General features: G+C 59.0%; 2 protein-coding genes across 7 annotated transcripts in view; one reads left to right on the plus strand and one right to left on the minus strand.

The window, feature by feature from the left end:
• On the plus strand, window positions 1-13104 carry LRP3 (LDL receptor related protein 3). Of its 6 annotated transcripts, XM_035283852.3 has the most exons (8): window positions 14-238; window positions 2104-2151; window positions 7087-7246; window positions 8890-9104; window positions 9482-10598; window positions 10831-10963; window positions 11269-11863; window positions 12196-13104. In XM_035283852.3, the coding sequence occupies exons 1-7, from the start codon at window positions 166-168 to the stop codon at window positions 11854-11856; spliced, it is 2334 nt and encodes a 777-aa protein (XP_035139743.3). In that variant the 5' UTR covers window positions 14-165; the 3' UTR covers window positions 11857-11863; window positions 12196-13104. The 6 variants fall into 6 exon arrangements, with proteins under 6 accessions (XP_035139742.3, XP_035139743.3, XP_035139745.3 ...); XM_035283851.3 differs by lacking the exon at window positions 12196-13104 and having other exon boundaries at window positions 1-238; window positions 11269-11921; XM_035283854.3 differs by lacking the exon at window positions 11269-11863.
• SLC7A10 (solute carrier family 7 member 10) overlaps window positions 12995-23220 on the minus strand; it is a 16905-nt gene continuing 6679 nt past the window's right edge. The window contains exons 2-11 of the mRNA XM_002761990.6: window positions 19922-20126; window positions 17402-17553; window positions 17051-17176; window positions 16827-16980; window positions 15991-16114; window positions 15802-15905; window positions 15393-15489; window positions 15058-15207; window positions 13636-13813; window positions 12995-13261 (exon numbers count right to left, since the gene is read on the minus strand). Of these exons, the coding sequence (XP_002762036.1) occupies window positions 13131-13261; window positions 13636-13813; window positions 15058-15207; window positions 15393-15489; window positions 15802-15905; window positions 15991-16114; window positions 16827-16980; window positions 17051-17176; window positions 17402-17553; window positions 19922-20126 (1421 nt within the window). The 3' untranslated portion in view covers window positions 12995-13130. The remainder of the gene's footprint in view (window positions 13262-13635; window positions 13814-15057; window positions 15208-15392; window positions 15490-15801; window positions 15906-15990; window positions 16115-16826; window positions 16981-17050; window positions 17177-17401; window positions 17554-19921; window positions 20127-23220) is intronic.

Raw genomic sequence — 23220 nt, forward strand, 5'->3', positions numbered from 1 at the left:
ACGGGCCTGCACCGCCACCGCACAAAGACGCCTTGGGAGCCGCCGTCTGCGCCTGGGCCGCAGCCGCCGCGCCAGCCGGAGCCCGAGCCCGAACCCCGGCTGCAGCCGGAGCCACAGCCGGAGCCGGGCAGCAGGAGGCGGCGCCCGCGGGCCGCCGAGCCCGGCATGGATAAGCGCGCGGCCCCGGGGCTGGAGGGCGCGCCGGGCGCCCGGGCGCAGCTGGCCGTCGTCTGTCTCGGTGAGTGGGCCGCGCGGGTGCGGGTCCGGGTCCCGGTGTGGCAGCTCCGCGCGGCGTCCTGACCGATCCCCTCTCCGACTTTGGCTTCCCGGGGCCCGGCACCGCGGTGTCTCCCGCGCGGAGGCCCAGAAAGCGCCCAGTACCGCCTGTTCGCCCGCCGGGCTCCGGGCCTGGGAGGGCCACTCTGGTGGCGCAGCCGGATCCCGCCCGGCTCAGAGTAGCTCCCGGAACCCGGGGCTGAGCGCTGGCAGTCGGCCCTTCGTGCAGGCGGCAGCCTTCACCAGGCCCGCCCGCTCTGAGCCTGGAGGCCAGGGGGTCCCGGGTGCCGGGGACAAAGGCCAAGCCGGTTGTCCGCTGAAGAAGAAACTGTTTCCGGCCCGGAGTTGGGGGTGGGGGCCGGTGTGAGCCACAGATGGGGACTCGGGGTGCGGGGTAGGGCTGGAGGAGGGTGCCAGAGCGGAGGCAGCTTCCAGGGGACTCCTGTTTTCCGTCTGTGTCTCTCAGCCCCAGAGCAGGCCTGTTCAGTCTAGGGGGGTGCCAGGGACCTCCTTGGGTTGGGCCAGGGACCCGTCCAGCTCAGGCATGGGGTGGGAGGGGCTCTTGCCTTGCCTGGGAGTTTTTCTGTCCAGCTTTCCAGGGCTCTGTGTGGGCGAGAGTTAAATCCCCAACCCACATGGCTCCTTTATTTACTGTGATGAAGGAGGGAGGCCATTATAAGAACTGGAAGTCATTAGGGGACACCTTGTGATGTCACCAGTGAGGGCTCTGTAACCTGACAGGTTTGCTGAAGCCACTGAAATGACAAAGTAATCACCCCCAGGCGTCAGGGAGCTCCCAGGCTCTGGCAGGCCCTTGCCCCAGCTGCGTGAGCCTGGCTCAATGGGATGCACATACATTGGAGAGAATGGAGAGTGTAAACCCAGCACACCCACCCCAACCTGGGTGGGGGGCCATGTGTGCTGGGCTCTGAGCTGCTGGATGCTGGCATCCTTGGTGAGCAGGGCAGGGGGACAGGCCCTCTGTGCTCAAGAGCTTTTGGCCTGGCTCTGTCCAGGGGGCCTCGGTGTCCTGAGTCAGGGCAGAGGCTCCTGCTTCCTGGCCAGGCAGTGTCTGACCCACATCCTTAACCCTTGGAAGTTGGACTTGACCCCCAACTCTGCCCAAATCTTCTCTCTGGGTGCTTAACCCCGGGGGCAGAGCAGAAGGTGAAAGTAAGGGCCAAACTCCATGGAGGTGGGCACATGACGGCTGGCTGGGGACCTTTTGCCTCCCTTCTCAAGGTCAGCGTGGCATGGGGGAAGAGCATGGTTCCGTCACTAGCTATGGGCCCTGTAAATGGGGATGATCAGAACTGCCTCCCCTCCCGCCCCTGCTGCTGCTGGGCAAGCAAAGCACCTTGGAGGGGGAAGTTTTCCAAGTAGCAGGAGCAGGCCAGGCGTGGTGGCTGGTGCCTGTAATCCCAGTACTTTGGGAGGCCAAGGCAGGAGGATTGCTTGAGGCCGGGAGTTTGAGACCAGCCTAAACAACACAATGAGACCTCATCTCTACAAAAATAAAAAATAAATAACCAGGCATAGTGGTCCACACCTGTAGTCCCAGCTACTTGGGAGGCTCTGGTGGGAGGATTGCTTGAGCCCAGGAGTTTGAAGCTGCAGTGAGCTACACACTCCAGCCTGGATAACAGAGCAAGGAGGCAGGAAGGTGGAGTGAGGTTGGGCTCTCTTGATGGGCAGGCTTGGGCTGTGCTCTGGGCCTTGCCCGGTAAGAGGAAGGGGACCAGTAGGCTAGCCTTGGGTTTAGCTGTGGTGTCCCACATGGGCTGCTGGTACCTGGGACCCTTGACCCCCTCTTTGTGTCTCCCTCAGTGAACATCTTTCTCACCGGGAGGCTCAGCAGTGCGGTTCCTGCCTTAGGTAAGTAAGCACTTTCCCTCCTTCCTCCCTTCCTCTGGGCCCTTCTGGGTTTGTGGCCCCTGAGGACAGGCCTTCAGGGTCCTGTCTCCACCTCAAGTTCTCACCTTCATCTTTTCTACATCACAAAGGAGCTGTTTGGCGTTGGACAGGCTTCAGCTTCTCTGAGCCTCAGTTTCCTCATCTGTAAAGTGGGTGAAGTAACAAGGTCTACTCAAAACCTGGCTCTTAGGGTTCTGTGAGCCAGTGAGGCAAGCTCTCCACGTGGTGCCTGGCATATGGTGGCTTTACACCACTGGCAAGCTGCTGAGGGTCCCATGGAATTGACATCTTGTACCCTCACTTGGGCTGTGGGCTTCCCTGAGGTCCGTGAGGCACTGTGAGATGCCTGCCTATTTTTTTTTTTTTTTTTTTTTTGAGACAGAGTCTCACACTGTTGCCTAGGCTGGAGTGCAGTGGCTTGATCTCTGCTCACTGTAACCTCCCCCTCTCGGGTTCAAGCGATTCTCCTGCCTCAGTCTCCAAGTAGCTGGGATTACAGGTGCCTGCCACCATGCCTGGATAATTTATTTATTTTTATTAGAGACAGGGTTTCACTATGTTGGCCAGGCTGGTCTTGAACTCCTGACCTCGTGATCCTCCCACCTCGGCCTCCCAAAGTGTTGGGATTACAGGCATGAGCTACTGTGCTCAGCCGATGCTGGCCTATTTGAAAATAATTCCTAGGTTTTAATTTTATGGGGGTATGATGGTGGTATGACACAGAGTGGCCCATGCCACGGAAAGAAGACTTTATTAATTTTCTTGAGAGGAGGGGCATGCCACGCCATGCAGGGCCACCTGGGAATTACTAAGTTTGGACAAGCAGAAGCAGGAGTGGGAGAAAGGTATACATTAGAGCCGACATTAGGGCTTCCATAGGAAATTCGAGGCAGCTGGGCATGGTGGCTCATGCCTGTAATCCCAGCATTTTGGGAGGCGGAGGTGGGCGGATTTCATGAGCGTAGGAGTTTGAGACCAGCCTGGCCAACATGGCGAAACCCTGTCACTACTAATAATACAAAAAATTAGCTGGGTGTGGTGGCGCATGCTTACAATCCCAACTACTCGGGAGGCTGAGGCAGGAAAATCGCTTGAACATGAGAGGCAGAGGTTGCAGTGAGCTGAGATGGCATGACTGCACTCCAGCCTGGGTAACAGAGCAAGACTCTGTCTCCAAAAAAAAAAAAAGAAAGTTGAGGCAAGGCAAAGTAAACAGCTTAGGATTGGCTGGATTGAGTCATTCTGCTGGACTTGGGCTATGGGGGTGCTCACTGGTTGCCTAGTAGCTGGTTTGGAGGTGCTTCAGGGCAGGGAATGTATTGACTTGGTGTGGGAGGTTGGATAAGAAGATGGGTGGAGGGCGCGGCCTTGCATCAGCTGCACATGAAAGGTGAGTTCCAGGCAGCTGACTTGCAAGAGGGAGGTAAATATTTTGGCCAAAAGTACATACAGAATCCGAGAGGACACAGTGAGAACCCTGCCCCCGCCTCTGCCTGTTGGCGTGAGTCTGTCCAGCCGCTGGCTGTCTTTAAGCTCCGACCTTGTCCCGAGCACTGCAAAGACCATCAAGAGCTGGAGGGGTGGCTGAGTCCATCCATCCTCCATTGCTGGAAGGAAGGGGCTGCTGAGGTTGGCGAGTGGATAAGCCCAGGCCCCCTGGGGCCCTCATGCTGCCTGGAGAGTCTGAGAGGGGCCTCAGGGAGCCAGTTCTGTCATTGATAAGCCCCCACAGACCTCCGCAGCTCTTGCTAATTCCACCTATATACTGCCATTTCCAACAAGGATTTCTTTCCTTTTTTTTTTTTTTGAGACGGATTTCGCTCTTGTTACCCAGGCTGGAGTGCAATGGCTTGATCTCAGCTCATGGCAACCTCCGCCTCCTGGGTTCAGGCAGTTCTCCTGCCTCAGCTTCCTGAGTAGCTGGGATTACAGGCACGCGCCACCATGCCCAGCTAATTTTTGTATTTTTAGTAGAGACGGGGGTTTCACCATGTTGACCAGGATGGTCTCAATCTCTTGACCTCGTGATCCACCCGCCTTGGCCTCCCAAAGTGCTGGGATTACAGGCGTGAGCCACTGTGCCTGGCCTTTCAACAAGGAATTCTATAAACATGTCAAGTCTGGCTGGGTGCAGTGGTTCATGCCTGTCATCCCAGCACTTTGAGAGGCTGAGGCAAGAGGATGATTGAGCTCAGGAGTTTGAGACCAGCCTGGGCAACATAGTGAGACCCCTATCTCTACAAAAAAATCTAAAAATTTGCTGGGCACCCTCCCTCCGTCCCTCCCTCCCTCCCTTCCCCCCCTCCCTCTCTCTCTTTCTCTCTCTCTCTCCCCCTTTCTTCCCTTCACAGTCTTGCTCTGTCACCTGGCCTGGAGTGCAGTGGTGTGATTTTGGTTCACTGCAACCTCTGCCTCTGGGTTCAAGCAGTTCTCCTTTCTTAGCCTCCCAAGTAGCTGGGATTACAGATATCCACTACCATACCCGGCTAATTTTTGTACTTTTAGTAGAGATGGGGTTTTGCCATGTTGATCAGGCTGATCTCAAACTCCTGAGCTCAAATGGTCCGCTCGCCTTGGCTTCCCAAAGTGCTGGGACTACAGGCGTGAGCCACTGCACCTGGCCTTTTTGGGTTTCTTAACCCTACACCTCCCAAGGAATACCAGTTCGGCACTTCAGGACTCTGTGGGGTCCTCATGGCCGGTGGCCTCACCTGGTAGAGGGAACCAGGCTGGGGCTGGGGCTGGGGTGGCTTTGAATGTTTGGATGGCTACACCCTGAGATCCCTCTCCAGTAGTTTATCTCCTCACCACCCTGGGCGGGGAGCGGGTTGTACAGTACAGTGCTCTATTTTGGGGGCAGGATCGGAGGCTCGTTGTGGGGGCTGCCTCCCAGAGCCTTGTGTAAGTCCCAGGTGCAGAGACTCTGGCTTGCACCTCATTGACCTGGGACTGTCAAGGGTCTGATGGTGACTCGGTGGTGGCCAGCCTTGCTCTAGGGCCAAGAGTTCTGTTCTTACCCTTGATGCTTTCATGAGCCGTCCATGGGGTTGCCAGCTCCCTATTAGTCAGAGTCCTGGGTCACCTGGACCTTCATTGTCCCAGTAGACCCCCAAGGGAAGGGGCTTCAGCTCCCAGCTCATGCCTCCAGCTGCCCAGCAGGTCCTCAGATGGACCTGTCCACTCAGGGACCCTCATTTATGAAGCACCTGGCATCCTTCAGGCACCGTGCAGGGTCCCGGACACAGCCGGCCCTGCCTTCCTGTGTGACGTTCATTTGTCAGTCTTAACAACAAAAGGGAAATTCGGTGTGGCCCAGGCTGGGGGGAGGGGCGGAGGGCAGGAGCTCTGCAGGGGGCAGCCTGGAGGGCTTCTCTGGGAAGGGACCACAGAGCTGGGAGTGGAAGCTGAGTAGGAGTCCGTGAATGGGATAAGAGGGTGGGAGAGCACCCGCTATGGACCACCAGGGCCTCCAGAGCAAAGTCCCCTTCCATTGTGAGGGATCGGAGAGGTCTTAAGGGACTGCTAGGGGTTATGGGAGGGACAAGGCCGAGCGTGGGGCAGGGAGGGGGCTGGGGCCACTGTAGTGAATTGTGGTTTTGTCCTGAGAGCATGGGAGGCAGCCAGAGGGCTCTCCTCTCTTTTCTGCACCTGGGTCCCAGAGAGTCCTGCTGAGAACCAGAGAACTCTGCACGGTCATTCTGCTAGGGCCAGCACTGGGGGGGCGAGAAAGGAGTGTCACTGGGCTGGGGAAAAGGGTTGTCCCTCACCTCTCTGAGCCTCAGTTTCTCCATCTGCAAAGTGGGCCCTGCCTTTATCTCAGGCTGTTGTGAGAATCAGATGGACCAGCATGGAGAAAGGTCGTAGGGGGTGAAGGGTAGGGGAGGTGGCCAAGTGCAGGGGCCAGCCACCTAGTCCTAAGAGGACCAGGGCGCAGCAGGGCAGGACAGGCTCACCATGCTGCCCTGGCTGGTTTAGAAGCAGAGAGCATGGAGAATGCATGGGTTAAATCGAGGCCAGTGGGGCTGGGCACAGAGGGCTCCTCCCTTGAGCTGGCGGGTGTGATGCCTTTTGTTCAACCTGAGTGGTATACAGTTGGTACTCCATGAATGCATGTTGGCTCAGTGCTGCAGTTAGAAGCTGAGGCCACCAGAGGATTATGGTGACTCCTGACTGCCCCTCCCTAGCTGTGTGACCCCAGGCAAGTCACTGACCCTCTCTGAGCCTGTTTCCTCACCTGGTTCCGAGATCTACCTTTGGTGGCTTCCCACTTGTACTCAGGATAAAACCCGAATTCTGCACAGGGTGTGATCAGACCCAGGTTGTGTTTCCAGCCACAGCTGGACTTTGCCACCTCCCTGCAGCCCTGTCGTAGGATATTCTTCACTCCATCCCGGGGTTCTGCATAGAGTCCATCTGCTCCCACCCCCAGTCTGTGAGTTCCATAGAGCAGGCCTTATTCCTGCCTTACTCAGTGTGCTTGGCACATAGTAGGTGCTCAGTAAATACATGTTGAGTGAGAAAGCCCCGGGAGAGTAGGCAGGGGCTATCAGGATGGGCTACACCAGCCGGACAGGGGTGCAGACTTCTCCACTGAGCCGAGGCCACAAGGCTACACCTTGGAGGTTCTGGCTGCCAGGAGGGGTTGTTGGTGTGTTCGCTCCCAGCCTGGCCAGAGATGCGGGGGACAGGACCTAGGCTCTAGCCTACTACATAGGCTGCAGGTGCCCAGAGTATAGGGGCCCCTCCTTGGCTTCCCATACACCACCTCCATGAAGTCCCGAGTTGTGGCCTTGCCCTTGGCCATGGCCATTCTTCGGCTGGACTTGATCCTACCATGGGGGAGGGATGTGCTGAAGCCCCACCTGCCCCCGACTGTAACCCGCTTCCCAACCAAAGATGGGCCGGCCTTTCTGACAGCGGCCTGCAGCGGGAAGCTGGAGCAGCACACGGAGCGGCGCGGGGTCATCTACAGCCCTGCCTGGCCCCTCAACTACCCACCGGGGACCAACTGCAGCTGGTACATCCAGGGCGACCGTGGGGACATGATCACCATCAGGTAGGGGTGCCTGGGGGTGTTGGAGGGAATCACAGTGGGCCTACATGCGTGGGGTGTGTGAGCATGTGTCTTCATGCCCGAGGGTGTACGTGTGTGTACACAGGTGTGGGATCACGTGCATGTGTGTGAGCACATGTGTGAGGTGTGTGTGAGCGCTCGTGTGAACAGGTGTGTGAGCATTTGTGAGCAGGTGTGCGTGTGTGCAGATGTGTGCATGTGTGAGGCAGGTGTGTGTAGGTATTTGAGCAGGTGTGTAGTATGTGCATGTGTGTGAGCACATTTAAGTAGGTGTGTGCGCATATGTGAGTGCACGTGTGTGTATGTATGTGAACACATGTGCCTATGGACGTGGCCAAGCCCATGTCAGAGGAGACATAAAGGACACGTGAGAGAGTGCACGTGTAGGCACATGTGTGCGCACAGCCATGCCTGCACAGGTGCACAGTGCATGAATGAGAGCATGGGTGTAAGAGAACAGGTGTAACCATGTGTGTGCTGTAAGCATGCATGTGCACATGTGAACACACACACGTGAGTGTGTCCAGTGCCCTGGGACTCCATGGGCCTCTGTGGCAAGGTGCCCAAGCTGGACCTCTTCCTGCTTTGAGCATCGTTCATGGGGTATATGGGGTTTCAGTCACTCAGCCCTGCCACGAAGGCAGGGCCAGCACAAATACCACTGGAAACACAGCCTGGGACGGGTGGATATGGTCTGATGTCTCTGAGGTGGCAGGGGTGTCCTCTCTGTCCTGCAGGGGTGGCTGGGGGCCAGGATAGCACTGAGCCCAGAGCATAGTTTCTGGAGGGGGCCTTTGGGAGGGGAATGAAGCGGGCAAAGTCTGGGTGCTGGAGCCTCAGGGACATACAGAGGGAAAGAGGGCCAGGCAGTGAGCAGTGGTCCTGAGGGGCTGGAACTCCTGGCCAGGGGTGGTCATGGCGACGTTTGGCTGGGGTGTCACTATGGGTTCCATCTGCCGTAGTTTTCCTAAATGCCAGAGCCCCAAAGGTACAACCCCACTCTTACTCCATAGCTTCAAAACATGAGGATGTGATGAGCATGCGCAAAGTCTGTCCTAGTTTCTGTGCCTCAGTTTCCCCAAGGGCCAGCTGGTTCAGGGCCAGTGTATCTCCTGAGGTGACAAGTTGTCAACCTGCTGCAGCCTCGGCCAGCTCCATGGGCAGAGTCTCACTCTCAGTGCCCATGCCTGGGACTTTGTGCTGGGCCTGTCCCAGTGGACCCGGGCTGGAGGGGTCTGGGCCCTTGGGCCTCTGTCCTTTTGGGGAGAATGTCAGGGCCGGGGGCTCTTGACCTTGTGCTCCACTTTGGCTTCGGGCTAGGGGTGCCATGTGCACTGATGGAGGGAAGGGAAGCCGCGGCAGAGCTGGAAATGACCTGCGTGGACGTTGTGATTCTTCATGGAGCTGCCCGTGTACACCTGGATGGGGACAGCGTGGGGACGGAGTGTCTGAGAGTGGAGGAACCAGGCAGTTTGGGACATGGGGAGCAGGGGTGGCTAGCTGGAACGGGGCTGGCTGTCCTTGCTGTGGCTCCAGCCTGACTCCTCCCGGCTGGTCCTAGGCCACAGAAGTCTCGCCTACTGCCTCATGTCTGGGTCCTCTCCACGCCCCGCCCCCGCCCACAGCTTCCGCAACTTTGACGTGGAGGAGTCTCACCAATGCTCCCTGGACTGGCTCCTGCTGGGCCCAGCGGCCCCGCCCCGCCAGGAGGCCTTCCGCCTCTGTGGTTCCGCCATCCCACCTGCCTTCATCTCTGCCCGTGACCACGTCTGGATTTTCTTCCACTCAGACGCCTCCAGCTCCGGCCAGGCCCAGGGCTTCCGTCTGTCTTACATCCGAGGTGATGGAGGCCGCAGGGTGGGCAGGACACCAAGGAGCACATCATGCATGCCCACAGGCTCCCACCTGCAGGGGCAGCACTCTCCACAGGGCCCCGGCTCCCACAGGGTGTCCCTCGACTGTCCTGTCAATCTCAGGACAGTGGCAGGACTGGGCATGCCGGATGCCTTGGACTCTCAAGGTCACTGGCCCCACCTCCCAGTCTTGGCTAGTTGTGGGAACTCACCCCTAACCCCAGGCTCAGGTCAGGGACTGAGCCCACCCTGGTGTTGGGGGGTCTCTGCCTCCACCACCTGCCTGCTTCTGGTCCCAGGCCCCCAGGCTGGAAGGAGGCTTTTCTGCCCCCTGATTTTCCCCTGCTACCTCTCCACCCCACAGGGAAGCTGGGCCAGGCATCCTGCCAGGCAGATGAGTTCCGCTGTGACAATGGCAAGTGCCTGCCTGGCCCATGGCAGTGCAACACCGTGGATGAGTGTGGGGACGGCTCTGACGAGGGCAACTGCTCAGCGCCCGCCTCTGAGCCTCCGGGCAGCCTGTGCCCCGGGGGGACCTTCCCGTGCAGCGGGGCGCGCTCCACGCGCTGCCTGCCAGTGGAGCGGCGCTGCGACGGCTTGCAGGACTGTGGCGACGGCTCTGACGAGGCAGGCTGCCCTGACCTGGCGTGTGGCCGGCGGCTGGGCAGCTTCTACGGCTCCTTTGCCTCCCCCGACCTGTTTGGCGCGGCCCGTGGGCCCTCGGACCTTCACTGCACGTGGCTGGTGGACACGCAGGAATCGCGGCGGGTGCTGCTGCAGCTGGAACTGCGGCTGGGCTACGATGACTACGTGCAGGTATACGAAGGCCTGGGCGAGCGCGGGGACCGCCTGCTGCAGACACTGTCCTACCGCAGCAACCACCGGCCTGTGAGCCTGGAGGCTGCCCAGGGCCGGCTCACTGTGGCCTACCATGCACGCGCCCGCAGCGCCGGCCACGGCTTCAATGCCACCTACCAGGTGAAGGGCTACTGCCTCCCCTGGGAACAGCCATGCGGGAGCAGCAGTGACGATGACGGGGGCAGTGCGGGCGACCAGGGCTGCTTCTCAGAGCCACAGCGCTGCGACGGCTGGTGGCATTGCGCCAGCGGCCGAGATGAGCAGGGCTGCCCCGCCTGCCCGCCCGACCAGTACCCCTGTGAGGGTGGCAGTGGTCTGTGCTACGCGCCTGCTGACCGCTGCAACAACCAGAAAAGCTGCCCCGATGGCGCCGATGAAAAGAACTGCTTCTCCTGCCAGCCTGGCACCTTCCACTGCGGCACCAACCTGTGCATCTTTGAGACGTGGCGCTGTGACGGCCAGGAGGACTGCCAGGATGGCAGCGATGAGCATGGGTGCCTGGCCGCTGTGCCCCGAAAGGTCATAACGGCGGCGCTCATCGGCAGCCTGGTGTGTGGCCTGCTGCTGGTCATCGCACTGGGCTGTGCCTTCAAGCTCTACTCACTTCGCACGCAGGAGTACAGGTGGGTGCTGCGCTCACAGCCAGGGGACTGGGCTTCTTCATTGCCCAGGCTTACTGTCCCTGCAGCTGTGGGTTGGCAAACAGGGACATGGGCCAGCCACGTGGAGGCTGCCTCAGTGCACACTGGGGTCCCTACATCTTGGGATGCCCGGGTGGAGGGCTGTCCCAGAGTCCTGTTGCCATTGCAGGCACCCGGCAGCCCCACCATGTCTTCCTCCGCCCACTGCTTCTAGGGCCTTTGAGACCCAGATGACGCGCCTGGAGGCTGAGTTCGTGCGGCGGGAGGCACCCCCGTCCTATGGTCAGCTCATTGCCCAGGGCCTCATTCCACCCGTGGAGGACTTTCCTGTCTACAGTGCATCCCAGGTGAGCCCAGAGGGCATGAGACCCCTCCCAGGCCAGGCCTCAAACTGGACCTGAGAGGGCCCAAGACAGCGGCTGGGTGGGACAGTGTGCAGAGGAGGCCGTCCAGGGGTCACAGGAGCAGGAGGCAAGGTCTGGGCAGGGTGACCTGGGGGCCCACAGCCAAATGAGGGGTGTACAAGGTGGTCTTTCGGGTCTCACGTCCCTTGGGGACACTTGGGGGGGTGTGCTGACCCCTGCTCCTGAGCAGCCTGGCTGCCTGCCCCCTCAGCCACCCCCCCGCCCCCCCACCCCCGCCCACTCCGCAGGCCTCCGTGCTGCAGAATCTTCGCACGGCCATGCGGAGACAGATGCGTAGGCATGCCTCCCGCCGGGGGCCCTCTCGCCGCCGTCTTGGCCGCCTCTGGAACCGGCTCTTTCACCGGCCACGGGCGCCCCGAGGCCAGATCCCGCTGCTGACCGCGGCACGCCCCTCACAGACCGTGCTGGGCGACGGGCTTCTCCAGCCTGCACCAGAGGCTGCCCCCAACCCCCCGGCACCCCTCATGGACACAGGCAGCCCCAGGGCGGCCAGAGATGGACCCCCTAGTGCCCCCGGCCACGTACTGGAGGTGGGACCTTCAGGGCCACCCCTGCCCTTGGGCCTGCAAGACCCAGAGTGTAGGCCCATGGACAAGGACAGAAAGGCCTGCAGGGAGCCTCTGGCAGACAGCCCAGCTCCTGTGGATGCACCTCGGGAGCCCTGCTCAGCCCAGGACTCGCACCCCCAGGCCTCCACTGCCAGCAGCACCCTGAGCCCCCACTCACCAGAGCCACTGAGGGTCTGCAGGAGCCCCCCACCCCACTGCTCCCCAATGCTGGAGGCCAGCGACGATGAGGCCCTGCTGGTCTGCTGACCGCTGGGTACGCTGGTGACCGCCACAGCCCCGCTTTGTAACCAGGGAATACACAGTCATTTCTACCCTGCCTCTGCGTCCTTTCTTACGGAGAGGCCCTCCGGGGCCCCCAGCGGAGGGGCTGGGCCCTCAGCCAGCTGGCTGTAGTGGTGGGCATGGTGGGCGGGAGCTCTGGGACTGAACATGGGGAAGGGAGGACCGGTAAGCCACTGAGTTCAGTCTGTAAGGTCCCAGTGTACACAGCACCCTGGGGTCTCACTTCTCTACCCCGACTCCATTCTGGGAACCCATTTCCGGAGAAGCAGGGGCCAGAGCCTTTTTGCTTCATCCGCCCTGCAGTGGCACCCGTCGTCCCCAGAGCTTGGAGTTGTCGTGAGGATGGAGCCGGGCCGTGGGGACGCTGGATCTCATCCACGGTGACTGTTCTGCCCACGCCTCGCCCTCCTCCTGTCCAACAGGGCTCCTGGGGGAGCCGAGTTGGGCAGCTCCTGCGAACCCTCATGTCCCTGGCCAGGCGGGTGCCCTCCGCCCTCCCTGAGGGTCTAATCTCCTGAGTACTGTGGCAGGGCTGGGGTGTGTGTACCTGGCATCAGGAAGCCCCTGGAGTCCCCTGCAGGCCTCGAGGCCCCCAGGACATGCTACTCTCTGCTTTCTGGGGACAGAGAGGCCAGGGCACCAACAGCAGTGGCCACATTCATTCCATCCTATCTCAGGGCCTCAGTTTCCCCACCTGTAAGCCAGGGTGTGACTGTAGGCTCTGAAGTTCTGACCTTCACTCTGTGATTTACAGGAGGAAAGACAATCCCAGCCGGGAGCCCCTGAGTTCTCCTGGGTGGCCAAGCTCAGACTGGCATGGAGGACCTGGGGGAGGGGTGGACTGAGCTGCTCCCCCATCCTAGATGTCCCTTTGGGCAAGGGTGACTCTGGGTGCCATGGTAAGGAGTGCCTGTGTCAAGTGGCAAAGCCCCCAAATGTTGAGAGCCTCCTCCAGAGCACCCACTGAGGTGCACCCCAGCTGGCCCCGTCTGTGCCCATCAGGGACTCCCCATAGCACGAGCGAACAGCCAGCCCTGTTTATTTATAGGCCTTTTCAGGAAAAGCTAGCAGGGCAGCGCTAACACGGGAGACCCAGTCCACATTTTAGCTTCCTTAAAACAGGCTTCTAAGAGTCATATCTTTTTTTTTTTTTTCCAGAAAAAAAAAAAACTTTTTTGCCAAACATCTCCTCAATAAACATGTAAACAGAAACAGCTGCTTCAGTCTCTACAAACATCTCATTGTGGCTTCAAGGGCTTGTCTGTGGCGGGCAGCGGGGAGGGTGGGCAGGGGCCATTCTCCTCTTCCTCGGGAGCGTCCTGGGGGTAGACCACGAAACACAGCTCCTGGCCCCAGCGTGTCATGGACTCTGAGGACAGACAGATGGACCTTGGGCCCTGACCTTGTGGGACGGGGGTGACCCCCAGCTCCGGACAACTCCCGTTGGGCAGGGGTCTTCAGGGAGCTGCTCCATCAGTACGCGTGGGTTCTGGAAACTTGGGGTACATCTTGGGGAGGGCCATTTGGCAGCGACTGGGCCCTGTGTTCCCACCTCGGCTGCTACGACACCCAGCTCTGGGCGAGCCTCTAAGAAGGAGGTCCGGTCCGCAGGCCCCGGCCCCCTGTGCCACGTGACCTGAGGCTGCCTGGCTCACCTGTGAGCCCCCTGTGCCACGTGACCTGTGGCTGCCTGGCTCACCTGTGAGCCCCCTGTGCCACGTGACCTGCGGCTGCCTGGCTTACCTGTGAGTCTGTGCACACACTTTGGTTTGCTTCTCCAGAACACTCCCAGAAAGAAAATGGGCACCCCTGTCAGGATGATGATGATGCCGACCCCACAGACCATGGGCTCTGAGACGAAGCTGAAGACCAGCAGGAAGGCCCAGAAGACCAAGTAGGCCACGGGGATGAGAAGGTTCACCTGGGGAAGGGGTAGCAGGAACACCGATGGTGCAGAGACCCCAGCTCTCTACAACTCTGACCCTTGGGGGGGGTTTCCTGGGAGCTGGGGCTCAACTACACCCCCTCTTGGTGACAACCCAGTGTTTTGGAGGCCAGTTCGTGGGTCGGGCCATTGGCCAGTTTTGCTGAGGACATTTCAAAGTCTCAGCGGCACGGAGCTCCACACAGTGGTTGCCTGTGGACTTGACACTTGCACTTGGCTGGAGGTGAGTGATTTTTTGGTGTTTTAAATTTCAGGCACTGAGCACTTCTCCACTTAAGAATTTATACACACATGGTGGGGGGGGCTTTGCTTTTTTTAAATTTTGAGATGGAGTCTCGCTCTGTTGCCAGGCTGGAGTGCAGTGGCATGATCTCAGCTCACTGCAACCTCCACCTCCTTAGTTCAAGTGATTCTCCTGCCTCAGCCTCCTGAATAACTGGGACTATGGGCATGTGACACCATGCTCAGCTAATTTTTGTATTTTTTAGATGGGGTTTCACCATGTTGACCAGGCTGATTCTCAATCTCCTGACCTTGTGATCCGCCTGCCTCGGCCTTCCAAAGTGCTGGGATTACGGGCATGAGCCACTGAGCCTAGTGGGGCTTTGCTCAGGCTACGGTCTTCTGTGTTTTTCGGGCTCATGCAATCCTGGCAGGCTTTGTGACCTTGAACAGTTCCTGAGTCTTGTTTTCTTTAACTTTTTTTAGAGGAAGGGTCTCCCTCTGTTGCCCAGGTTGGAGTGCAGTGGCCCTAGCACCACTCACTGCAGCCTCGACCTCCTGGGCTCAAGGGATCCTCCCACTTCAGCCTCCCAGGTAGCTGGGACCACCGGCTCACCCCACCACCCCAGGCTAATCCTTTTATTTTTAATTTTTTTGCAGAAAGGAGGTCTTGTTATGTTGCCCAGGCTGGTCTCAAACTCCTGGGCTCAAGCCATCCTCCTGCCTCGGCCTCCCAAAGGGCTGGGATGGGCGTGAGCCCCTGCGCCCGGCCCTGAGCCTCATGCTGTCCCCATCTATACACTGGGGGCATTCAAATCACTGACCACATGGGGCTGCTATGAGGAGTGGGTGCCTCAGTGGAAGGAGAGCCCTGAGCAGGGCCCAACACTCTGCAAAAGCTGGCACCTCCCACCCCACCTGCCCCTGGTGCCCACTGTGGATGCAGGGGTGGCTCCAGTAGCACCTGGCACAGGGGCCAGCCATCCCAGGGGCTTCACCTTGATAGGCCTGTGGAGCCCTGGCCGCCTCCAGCGCAGCAGCAGCAGGCCCAGGATGGTGACGCCATAGCAGAGGTAGTTGATGAAGGACACGTAGTTGATGAGTGTGTATGTGTCGCCCACGAGCATGATGACAGCGGTGGCCCCGCACTGGAAGAGGACCTGGGGCTGACGACCGGACCCCAGCCTGCCTCCTGTTGCCCCTGCAGGATAAGCCCTGGACCCACCCCACACCCCTGCCCCGGAATGGCTCGCCCCTGCCATTACCCGGAAGGTCCCACATTGCCGGGTAGCCCTGCCTCCACGCCCTGCCTAGCCCAGGTTCCCCAACTTACGCAGACGAGGAGGGCAGGGATAGGGGTGCAGCGTCTGACATGGATCATGGCCAGCAGGCTGGGCAGGTGCCCCTCTCGGGCTCCAGAGAAGCACAGCCTACCATCGGGGAAAGAGATGGGCACCGGCCACACCCTGGGTCTCGGCTCTAGACCTGATATCCCTCTGAAGTTGCTTCTGACCTCCCCCTCTGATCCCCCGCTGGGCAGTTCTTCCCCTCGTCCAACCCGCCTCCCTCTTGCTTTGCTTCCCAGTTGTGATCAGACACTTGTTTCCGGTGGGATCATCACCCCAGCTTCAGGCGGACCCCTCTCCTAGCAGGTTTCCCTTCTTCTGGCCCCCAGCATGACTGGCGCACTCCTGCACCCCAGCCTTCCCTCCCCACGCTTACCTCTTCCCCAGTGCAGTTACCTGGAGGAGGTGAACAGGTAGCCATTGATCCCTCCGAAGGTTGACAGTGCCACGGAGACGGGCATGACCCAAGAAAAGTAGCCCAGCAGCTTCTCCCCGAAGGTCTGAGTGGGCACAGGAGAGAGGCCATGTGTGAGGCTGGGGCAGGGGCCTGGGCAGGAGCTGAGGACCGAGCAAGGGACCACTCACCACAGCCACCGCATTGGACGAGAGCAGCTCCTGGGGGGACATGGCTGTGAAGTAGGCTATGTTGGTGAAGGTGTACACGAAGGTCACCAGTGGGATGGAGATGAAAATGGCACGAGGTAGGTTCCTGAGGGCAGGCAGTGGAATGTGTCAGTGTCAGCTCCTGAGGGTGCAGGGCCCCAGAGATCCAGCCACGGGAGCAGCTGATAGTCTCCATGTCTTATGTCTGCTGAGGGTGTTGGGGCAGGAAAGGGGCAGCATTGCTGCCCAAGACATAGGGAAGATGCTGTCTGACCTTCCCCACCCCCACCTGGACATAGGGAAGATGCTGTCTGACCTTCCCCACCCCCACCTGGACATAGGGAAGATGCTGTCTGACCTTCCCCACCCCCACCTGGACACAGGCCAGTAGGATGGGAGATGGGGGAGGGACCCCATCACATCCCAAGGATGACGAAATCGCATACAGCAAAATCAGCCTGGAAGATTCCCCAAAACAGCCCCAGAGTGCACTCCGTAGACCAAGGGTCTTCCTGGAACTCTCCAGTCCCAGCTGCTCAGCTGCAAAGATTGCTCTTGGGATTGCTGGCTGAGCATCAGACGCAGTCATTGGCTTCATTTGTAGGGACCATATTGTGTGCATATGCATCATTTTAGGCCAAATGCAAATCTCTGATCTATTTACAGCAGGATGATGATATTCAGCCTTTCTGAGGCCCTGTAAGGGGCTGTGATGTGTCCATAGCCAGAGAGAACAGGGCCAGGCTAGAGTGCGAGCTCCCCTACCCCGACCAGAGGGCCTGGCTATTTCCCAGGGCCTGGTCAGGGGCCCCACTCACTTTCGGGCATCAACCATCTCCTCGGTGACATAGTTGAGGAAGTTCCAGCCACTGAAGGCGAAGGAGCCCTGGAGGAAGGCCAGGGCCAGGTGTCCCACGGAGGGCGTCATCCAGAAGGCAAAGGCATTGCTGGGCCTCAGCTCCTCGAAATGTCCTGGGGGGCCCCAGAAATCGGGAGTCAGCACTGTCTCCCCAGCCTGGCCCTCACCCCCACTCGGCCCTACCTTGGAAGATCTGCAGAAGGCCCACGCCGATGATGAGAGACAAGGCCAGCAGCTTCCCACCTGTGAACACATCCTGGATTCGTGTGGCCCAGCGCACGCTGGAGCTGTTCACCCACGTCAGGAGCACTGTGGAGGGAAGGCAGGGGTGGGCACTGAGGCTGGGACCTTTCATAGCGGACCACAGCCAAGTCCAGCCCAGGTGGCCCAAGAATAGTATCCCCTGCAGCAGCTGGAATGCAAGAACCCTACACTCAAAGGGAAAATCTCACCCTGCTGTCTTCCCGCTCTGGGCAGGGTGGGGCCGCCCGAGCAGGCGGCTGGTCTGGGGAGAGGCCCAAGGGTGATGCTTACTCAGGCAGGCCATGGACAGCATCCGGGAGGCTGCGGCAGGGGGGATGCAGTTGGGGAACACGGGCTGCAGCATGTAGTTGGAGAAGGTCATTGAGATGACAGCCAGGCTGGTGGGGTACATGATGAGGACGGCGCTCCAGAGCAGCAGAAAGCTGGAAGGAGCCGGGCAGGAATGGCTCAGGCCGCCTAGAGCCCTTCCCGGCCAACCCGGCCCTGATGTGTGCAGCAGGGCTGCCCTGGGCCTGGCAGCTGGGGGCTGGTGAGAGTACCAGAGGCCCGCACTGGTCCAGGGAGGCCGGGTTGACCCTGTTGAGGTCTCACAGCTGCATGTACAGACTTTAAACAGAGAAGGTGTTACTCATACTTAAATGTTGACAGAGCTGCCGTGGGGCAGTTGCTGGGAACAACATGGGCACCAAGCACCTTTCTAATGATGACTACAACGCCCCACCCCCAACCCTTGGACACAGGCTGTTTCCCGAGCTGGGGTCCCTGTCCCCAGATCTCTCAGCTTTAGCCCTGGCTCTAGCAAAGTCCTGTGGCTGAAGATGGGTGACTCTGAGCTGTGGTCCTCCTGAGGAAGACCTATGGGGTGCAGGGACTGGGCCTTCCCAAGAGCCGTGGCTGGGGTGGATCTCGACCCAGGTAGGGCAGGGCTCTGTGCTCAAGGCTGTGAGTCTGACCTGTTTCAGGGGCTCTGTCTGCACCCAGGGACGGAGTGGCCCTAGCCCCTGGCCAGCTCTCCAGGGAAAGGATTGCCTCATCGGGGATGCCAGCTGCCTCTGGATCACCTGCCCCTTGCTCTACACAACCATCTCTGCTCGGCTTCTGGGACATTCTAGCTCCATGGCCCCTCCTCCTAGGCATTCCCTCTGCCCACCCTTGCAGGTCGGGTACTCAGGGCTGAGGCCCTGGCCCTCTTCTCCCTCCCAACGTCCTCTCCAGGCCCAAAGCATGATTCTTCTGTTTTCTGAGTCCCAGCCCCTTTGAGGACCCTCTCTCCAGAGAGCACCACAGACGCACCCACAGCGGCGTGCCAGCCCTAGCAGGTCCCCCCATCCAAGGCCGCCCGGCCCATATCCCTCAGTACAAACTTTATATGTTTCAGCCCAGATTTTTCCTCTGAGCTCCAGAACGTCTAGGAGCCTCTCAGTAGGAAAGCGGGTGCAACAGGGGTGGCTATGCTGTGCTATGCTGTGCTCTCCCTGTGCTATGCTGGCTGCCCCATCTCCTCGAATCAGGCTCCTAAATGATTTTAGAATCTGCCTATACCTTTGCGGCTCTTGGCACAACTCACCTGGACAAATACAACAGCTTCAATCCCCCAATGCTCTTCAAGCCCTGGCGCCTGCCGTGAACCCACCCTGACCTCACCTCTAGCTACAGCAGACTCCCTGTGCACACCTGGACCACCACACCCTCTGTTCATGCTTCCCCAGTCCTGGGATGCCTTCCTCACTGGTCGGCTAGTCCAGGTGGGGAAAATCTTCCTCTTCCTCCCAGTCTCAGGGCAAACATCGCTCTCCTGGGAGTCCTCCCTAGGAGGCGCACTGCTGTCTTTGCTGGATGGCTGCTGCCTCTTCTACCTGCTCTCAAAGCAAGGCTCCTGCAGGCCTTAATCCCATTTGAGGGGCTGCTTCCTCACTATTCTGGGAGCAGTCTGAGGACAGGGGCAGACCTTTCTATCTCTGCCTCCCAGCCCTAGGCTCACAGTAGGTGCTCAACAAATGCTCCCTGGTGAATGAAGGAAGAACAGCAAGGTGCTATGGAAAGGGGACCTCTGGCCAGGCATGGGGGCTCACACCTGTAATCCCAACACTTGGGAGGCTAAGGTTGCATCACTTGAGGTCAGGAGTTCGAGATCAGCCTGGCCAACCAACGTGGTGAAACTCTGTCTCTATTAAAAATACAAAAAAATTAGCTGGGCATGATGGCGGGTGCTGCCTGTAATCCCAGCTACTCAGGAGGTTGAGGGAGGAGAATCTCTTGAACCTGGGAGGCGGAGGTTGAAGCGAGCCAAGATCACGCCATTGCACTCCAGCCTGGGCAAAAAGAGCGACACACTGTCTCCAAAAAAAAAAAAAAAAAAAAAAAAAGGTTGGGGGGACATCTTACATGATAAGAATATTGCACTTCCCTCCTTGCTTCTCATGCAACTTATGGGTTTACCAAAATCGAGGCCCTTCCTTGACTGGGCACTCACATTACCTAGGGGTTTCAGACAGTAAGAGTCCCCCGTCCCTAAGTACAAGGCAGGGGGTGGGGTTCAGAGTAACCTCTATTTGAAAGGAGATCCACAGAGGCCCAGGGGCCTGCAGGAGTGCCCAGCACACATCAGTGGGGTGGGATGGGCCTCAGTGCCAACCACCCTGGCCTCAGAAGGCTGTCTAGCACCCCCACTCCTCTCCACCCACCACCACGACCTCCCTAGGAAGCAGGAGTGGAAACTGAGGCCAGGACTTGGCTGGCCATCCCATTCTTGAGACGGTGTCCCCCTGCCCACCAGTGCCCCGCACTCACCCAGCCAGGCCCCCGAAGATCTCTGTGACGTAGGCGTAGTCCCCACCGGACTTGGGGATGGCAACTCCCAGCTCTGCATAGCAGAGGGAGCCCAGAGCCGTCACGCCCCCACCCAGGACCCAGACGAACAGTGCCAGACCCACAGAGCCTGAATGCTCCAGGACCCCCTTGGGTGAGATGAAGATGCCCGAGCCGATGATGTTCCCTGTGTGGGGAGAGATGGGGAGGTGTCAGGCCTGGGGTTTCCTTCACAGCCTGGCCTTCATATGGGGATCCACCTGCTGCCAGGAGGAAGAGAGCGTGGGGTGCTTCCTGGAGGAGGAGGAAGGAGGTAGGCTGGAGGTGTGAGATGCCACTGGCCCCAAGCTCAGCAAGTGCCATTCTGGGCTCATCATCTGCCTCTTCCTCAGTCCCTGACATGGGCAATGTTACTTCATCCAGCTGCCCAGGCCCTTCTGCCAGAGATGGGACCTGACTTCCTCCGCCCTCCATTGCCCCGTGAGGTGGGGCCAGCAAAGCAAGGAGGCTGAACCACCTGAGTGACGGTAGACGGTGGCTCCCCAGGGACCTCATAAGACCCATGCTTGGCCCTCAAGTCTGCCTCAGAGTCCCAGGCGTATCAACCTGCAGCCACTTGTCCTGCTTCCAGCCCGCTGGCCAGAGCTGGCCCCTAACGCAGGATTTTGACCACTCTCCTGCCATTTTCCCACTAACCAAAGTCCAAACTCATGGAGTGGCTCAGGAACTAGCATCTCCTCCATGAAGCCCTCCTTGACCACATTGGGTTTGGGATCTTCTTCCTTCCTGCTTCAATTTCTTTCTTCCTTTTCCTCCCTCCCTCTGTTCTTTCCTTTTTTTTTTTTTGAGACAGCTTCACTCTTGTTGCCCAGGCTGGAGTGCAATGGCGTGGTCTTGGCTCACTGCCTCCCAGGTTCAAGAATTCGCCTGCCTCAGCCTCCTGAGTAGCTGGGATTACAGGTGTGAGCCACCATGCCTAGCTAATTTTTTTTTTTGTATTTTTTTTGTATTTTTTTAGTAGAGATGGGGTTTCACCATGTTGATCAGGCTGGTCTCGAACTCCTAATGTCGAGTGATCTAGCTGCCTCGGCCTCCTAATGTGCTGGGATTACAGGCATGAGTCACCGAGCCTGGGCTTGCTTTCTTTCTTTCTTTCTGACAGGGTTTTGCTCATCACCCTGGCTGAAGTGCAGTGGCATGATCATAGCTCACTGAAGCCTGGAACTCTGGGCTCAAGAGATTCTCCCACCTCAGTCTCCCTAGTAACTGGGACTCCAGGTGTATCACCACGCCCAGCCAATTTTTTTTTTTTTTTTTTTTTTACTTTTTGTAGAGACAGGGTCTCATATTGCCCAGGCTGGTCTGCAACTCCTGGGCTTAAGTGATCCTCCCTCCTCGCCTAGGGTTATAGGTGAGTGCCACTACATCTGGCTAATTTTAAAAAAAATTGTAGAGTTGGCAGGTGGGGGGGCTCCCGCTATGTTGCCCAGGCTGGTCGAGAACTCTTGGGCTCAATCAATTTACCCACTTAGGCCTCCCAAAGTGTTGGGATTATAGGCAAGAGCCACTGTGCCTGGCCCGTCTGTTTTCTGACAGGATGGAAAACGTTCAGAGGGGCCAGCTACGGTCTGTAGAGAAGGTTCCCAGGATGAGCAAGACTCTGAGTGCCTGCCGAGCCCTGAGCTCCTCAAAGAGGCACAACCTTCTGGGCTATATGGGTCTCACCGTCTGTGCACAGGAATCAGGTAACCTCACTGGAGAGCTGCAGTAGGGCCTGTCCAAGAAGAAATAAACCCGGAACCTCAGGCCTTGTGAACAAATAGCCCTGGTGAGACATGCGGCTCAGCCTCTATGCAACGGCCACACCAGACCGGGTCCTGGGAGAACAGGTCCATCTCCCTCAGAGCAGAGCCCGCCTCCTCCACCTGCCGGGCCCGCAGGGGGCTGGATAAGGACACAGTTGTAGCTGCCAATTTGCATTCAGTCCTTGTCCACGGTGCTCCCCCACCGCCCCCACCCCCCGCCGACACAGATTTCCAGTCTGGACAGCTACGACACCCCACTCGGTTTTCCGGTCACATCCCAGGAGCCCTAAATACATCCAGATAAGGATGAACTAATTCCTGTGCCTCAACCCCCAGAGATAAGCTGTACCCTTAGTCTATTTCTGGGGGTAGAGAAGTGCCTCCCTCATCTAGCAGAGGGGACAGGTCCTGGGTGGGCTGTAAGGTTTCTAAAGGGCCTTTGAGTTCCCTCCATCCGCCAGCAGGGCCTCTGTTCTCGGGACCTGGCGGAGTGGGATTTGCAGAAAGCCAGGGAGGTTGGAAGCCAGCGGGGGCTGGGTGGCCTTGGAAGGAGCTGAGCATGTTCACGTGGGGAGCATCCCAGGCTCTGAGCCACCCACCCTGCAGAGAGCCCGCCATACTTCTGCCAGGCAGGGCCTCCTGGGTGGAGCTCCTGGGGAAGCACACCTGGCACCCTATCTTCCAGGGCCGTATCATAAGCCTTGTGCCCAGTGGCTGAAGATTCTGACACTGGGCTCCGTAGGGGTGGGGAAGCCACAGTTCAAGACTTCCTCTGTTGAGGCTCGAAGGACCACCTGCGTTAGTCAGTGTCTCTGGGGCCCTCAGGGGTTTCTCCTTCTGGGCCTAGACCACTTGTTGCATCTGCCCCAGGACCATGTGTGAAGGTGGCAGAAAATCGCATCACACCCCCCCACTGGCTGCTGCCAGCAGTGAAGGGTGGGTGGGGCACTGCATGGAACAGCCGGGGCCTCGGGCTTGGGCATGGAGGAGGGAGGGGGCTATGGACAGGGATGGGGCCCCCATCAATGCTCCAGTGATTATAGGAGAGGTGTGGGAGGAACCAGTGGATTTCTTTTTTTTTTTTCAGTAGAGACGGGATTTCGCCATGTTGGCCAGGCTGGTCTCGAACTCCTGGCCTCAAGTGATTCACCCACCTCAGCCTTCCAAAGTCCTGGGATTACAGGCATCAGCCACCAGGCCTGACCAGATCCGTGGAGCTGGAAGGGGGCTGCTGGGGTTTCTGCTCAGTCCCTCCCAGTGGCGTGGGAGGGTCTCCCTTCCAGACCCTGTATTTCGGCTAAGCAGATCTTCCTGATTCGGGGGGCAGCAATGAAGAAACCCAGCCCTTGGGGGAACCTGGTTTAGAGGGGCAGGAACTCAGGGCAGAACAGGATGAGGAGGTGCAGGATGGGCCTGGAGATACCTCTGAGCCCTGTTGGGTGTCTGATCCATGGGTGACCAGAGAGATGTGAGGTC

Source organism: Callithrix jacchus, chromosome 22 (assembly GCF_049354715.1).
Source record: "Callithrix jacchus isolate 240 chromosome 22, calJac240_pri, whole genome shotgun sequence".
Lineage (NCBI taxonomy): Eukaryota > Metazoa > Chordata > Mammalia > Primates > Cebidae > Callithrix > Callithrix jacchus.

Bases quoted from the DNA above. Each gene is read 5' to 3' on its own strand.
- LRP3 (XM_035283851.3), top strand. From the start codon at position 166: ATGGATAAGCGCGCGGCCCCGGGGCTGGAGGGCGCGCCGGGCGCCCGG. The intron at 2,152-7,086 runs GTAAGTAAGCAC...TCCCAACCAAAG, and splicing joins CAGTGCGGTTCCTGCCTTAG to ATGGGCCGGCCTTTCTGACA. The intron at 9,105-9,481 runs GTGATGGAGGCC...TCCACCCCACAG, and splicing joins CCGTCTGTCTTACATCCGAG to GGAAGCTGGGCCAGGCATCC.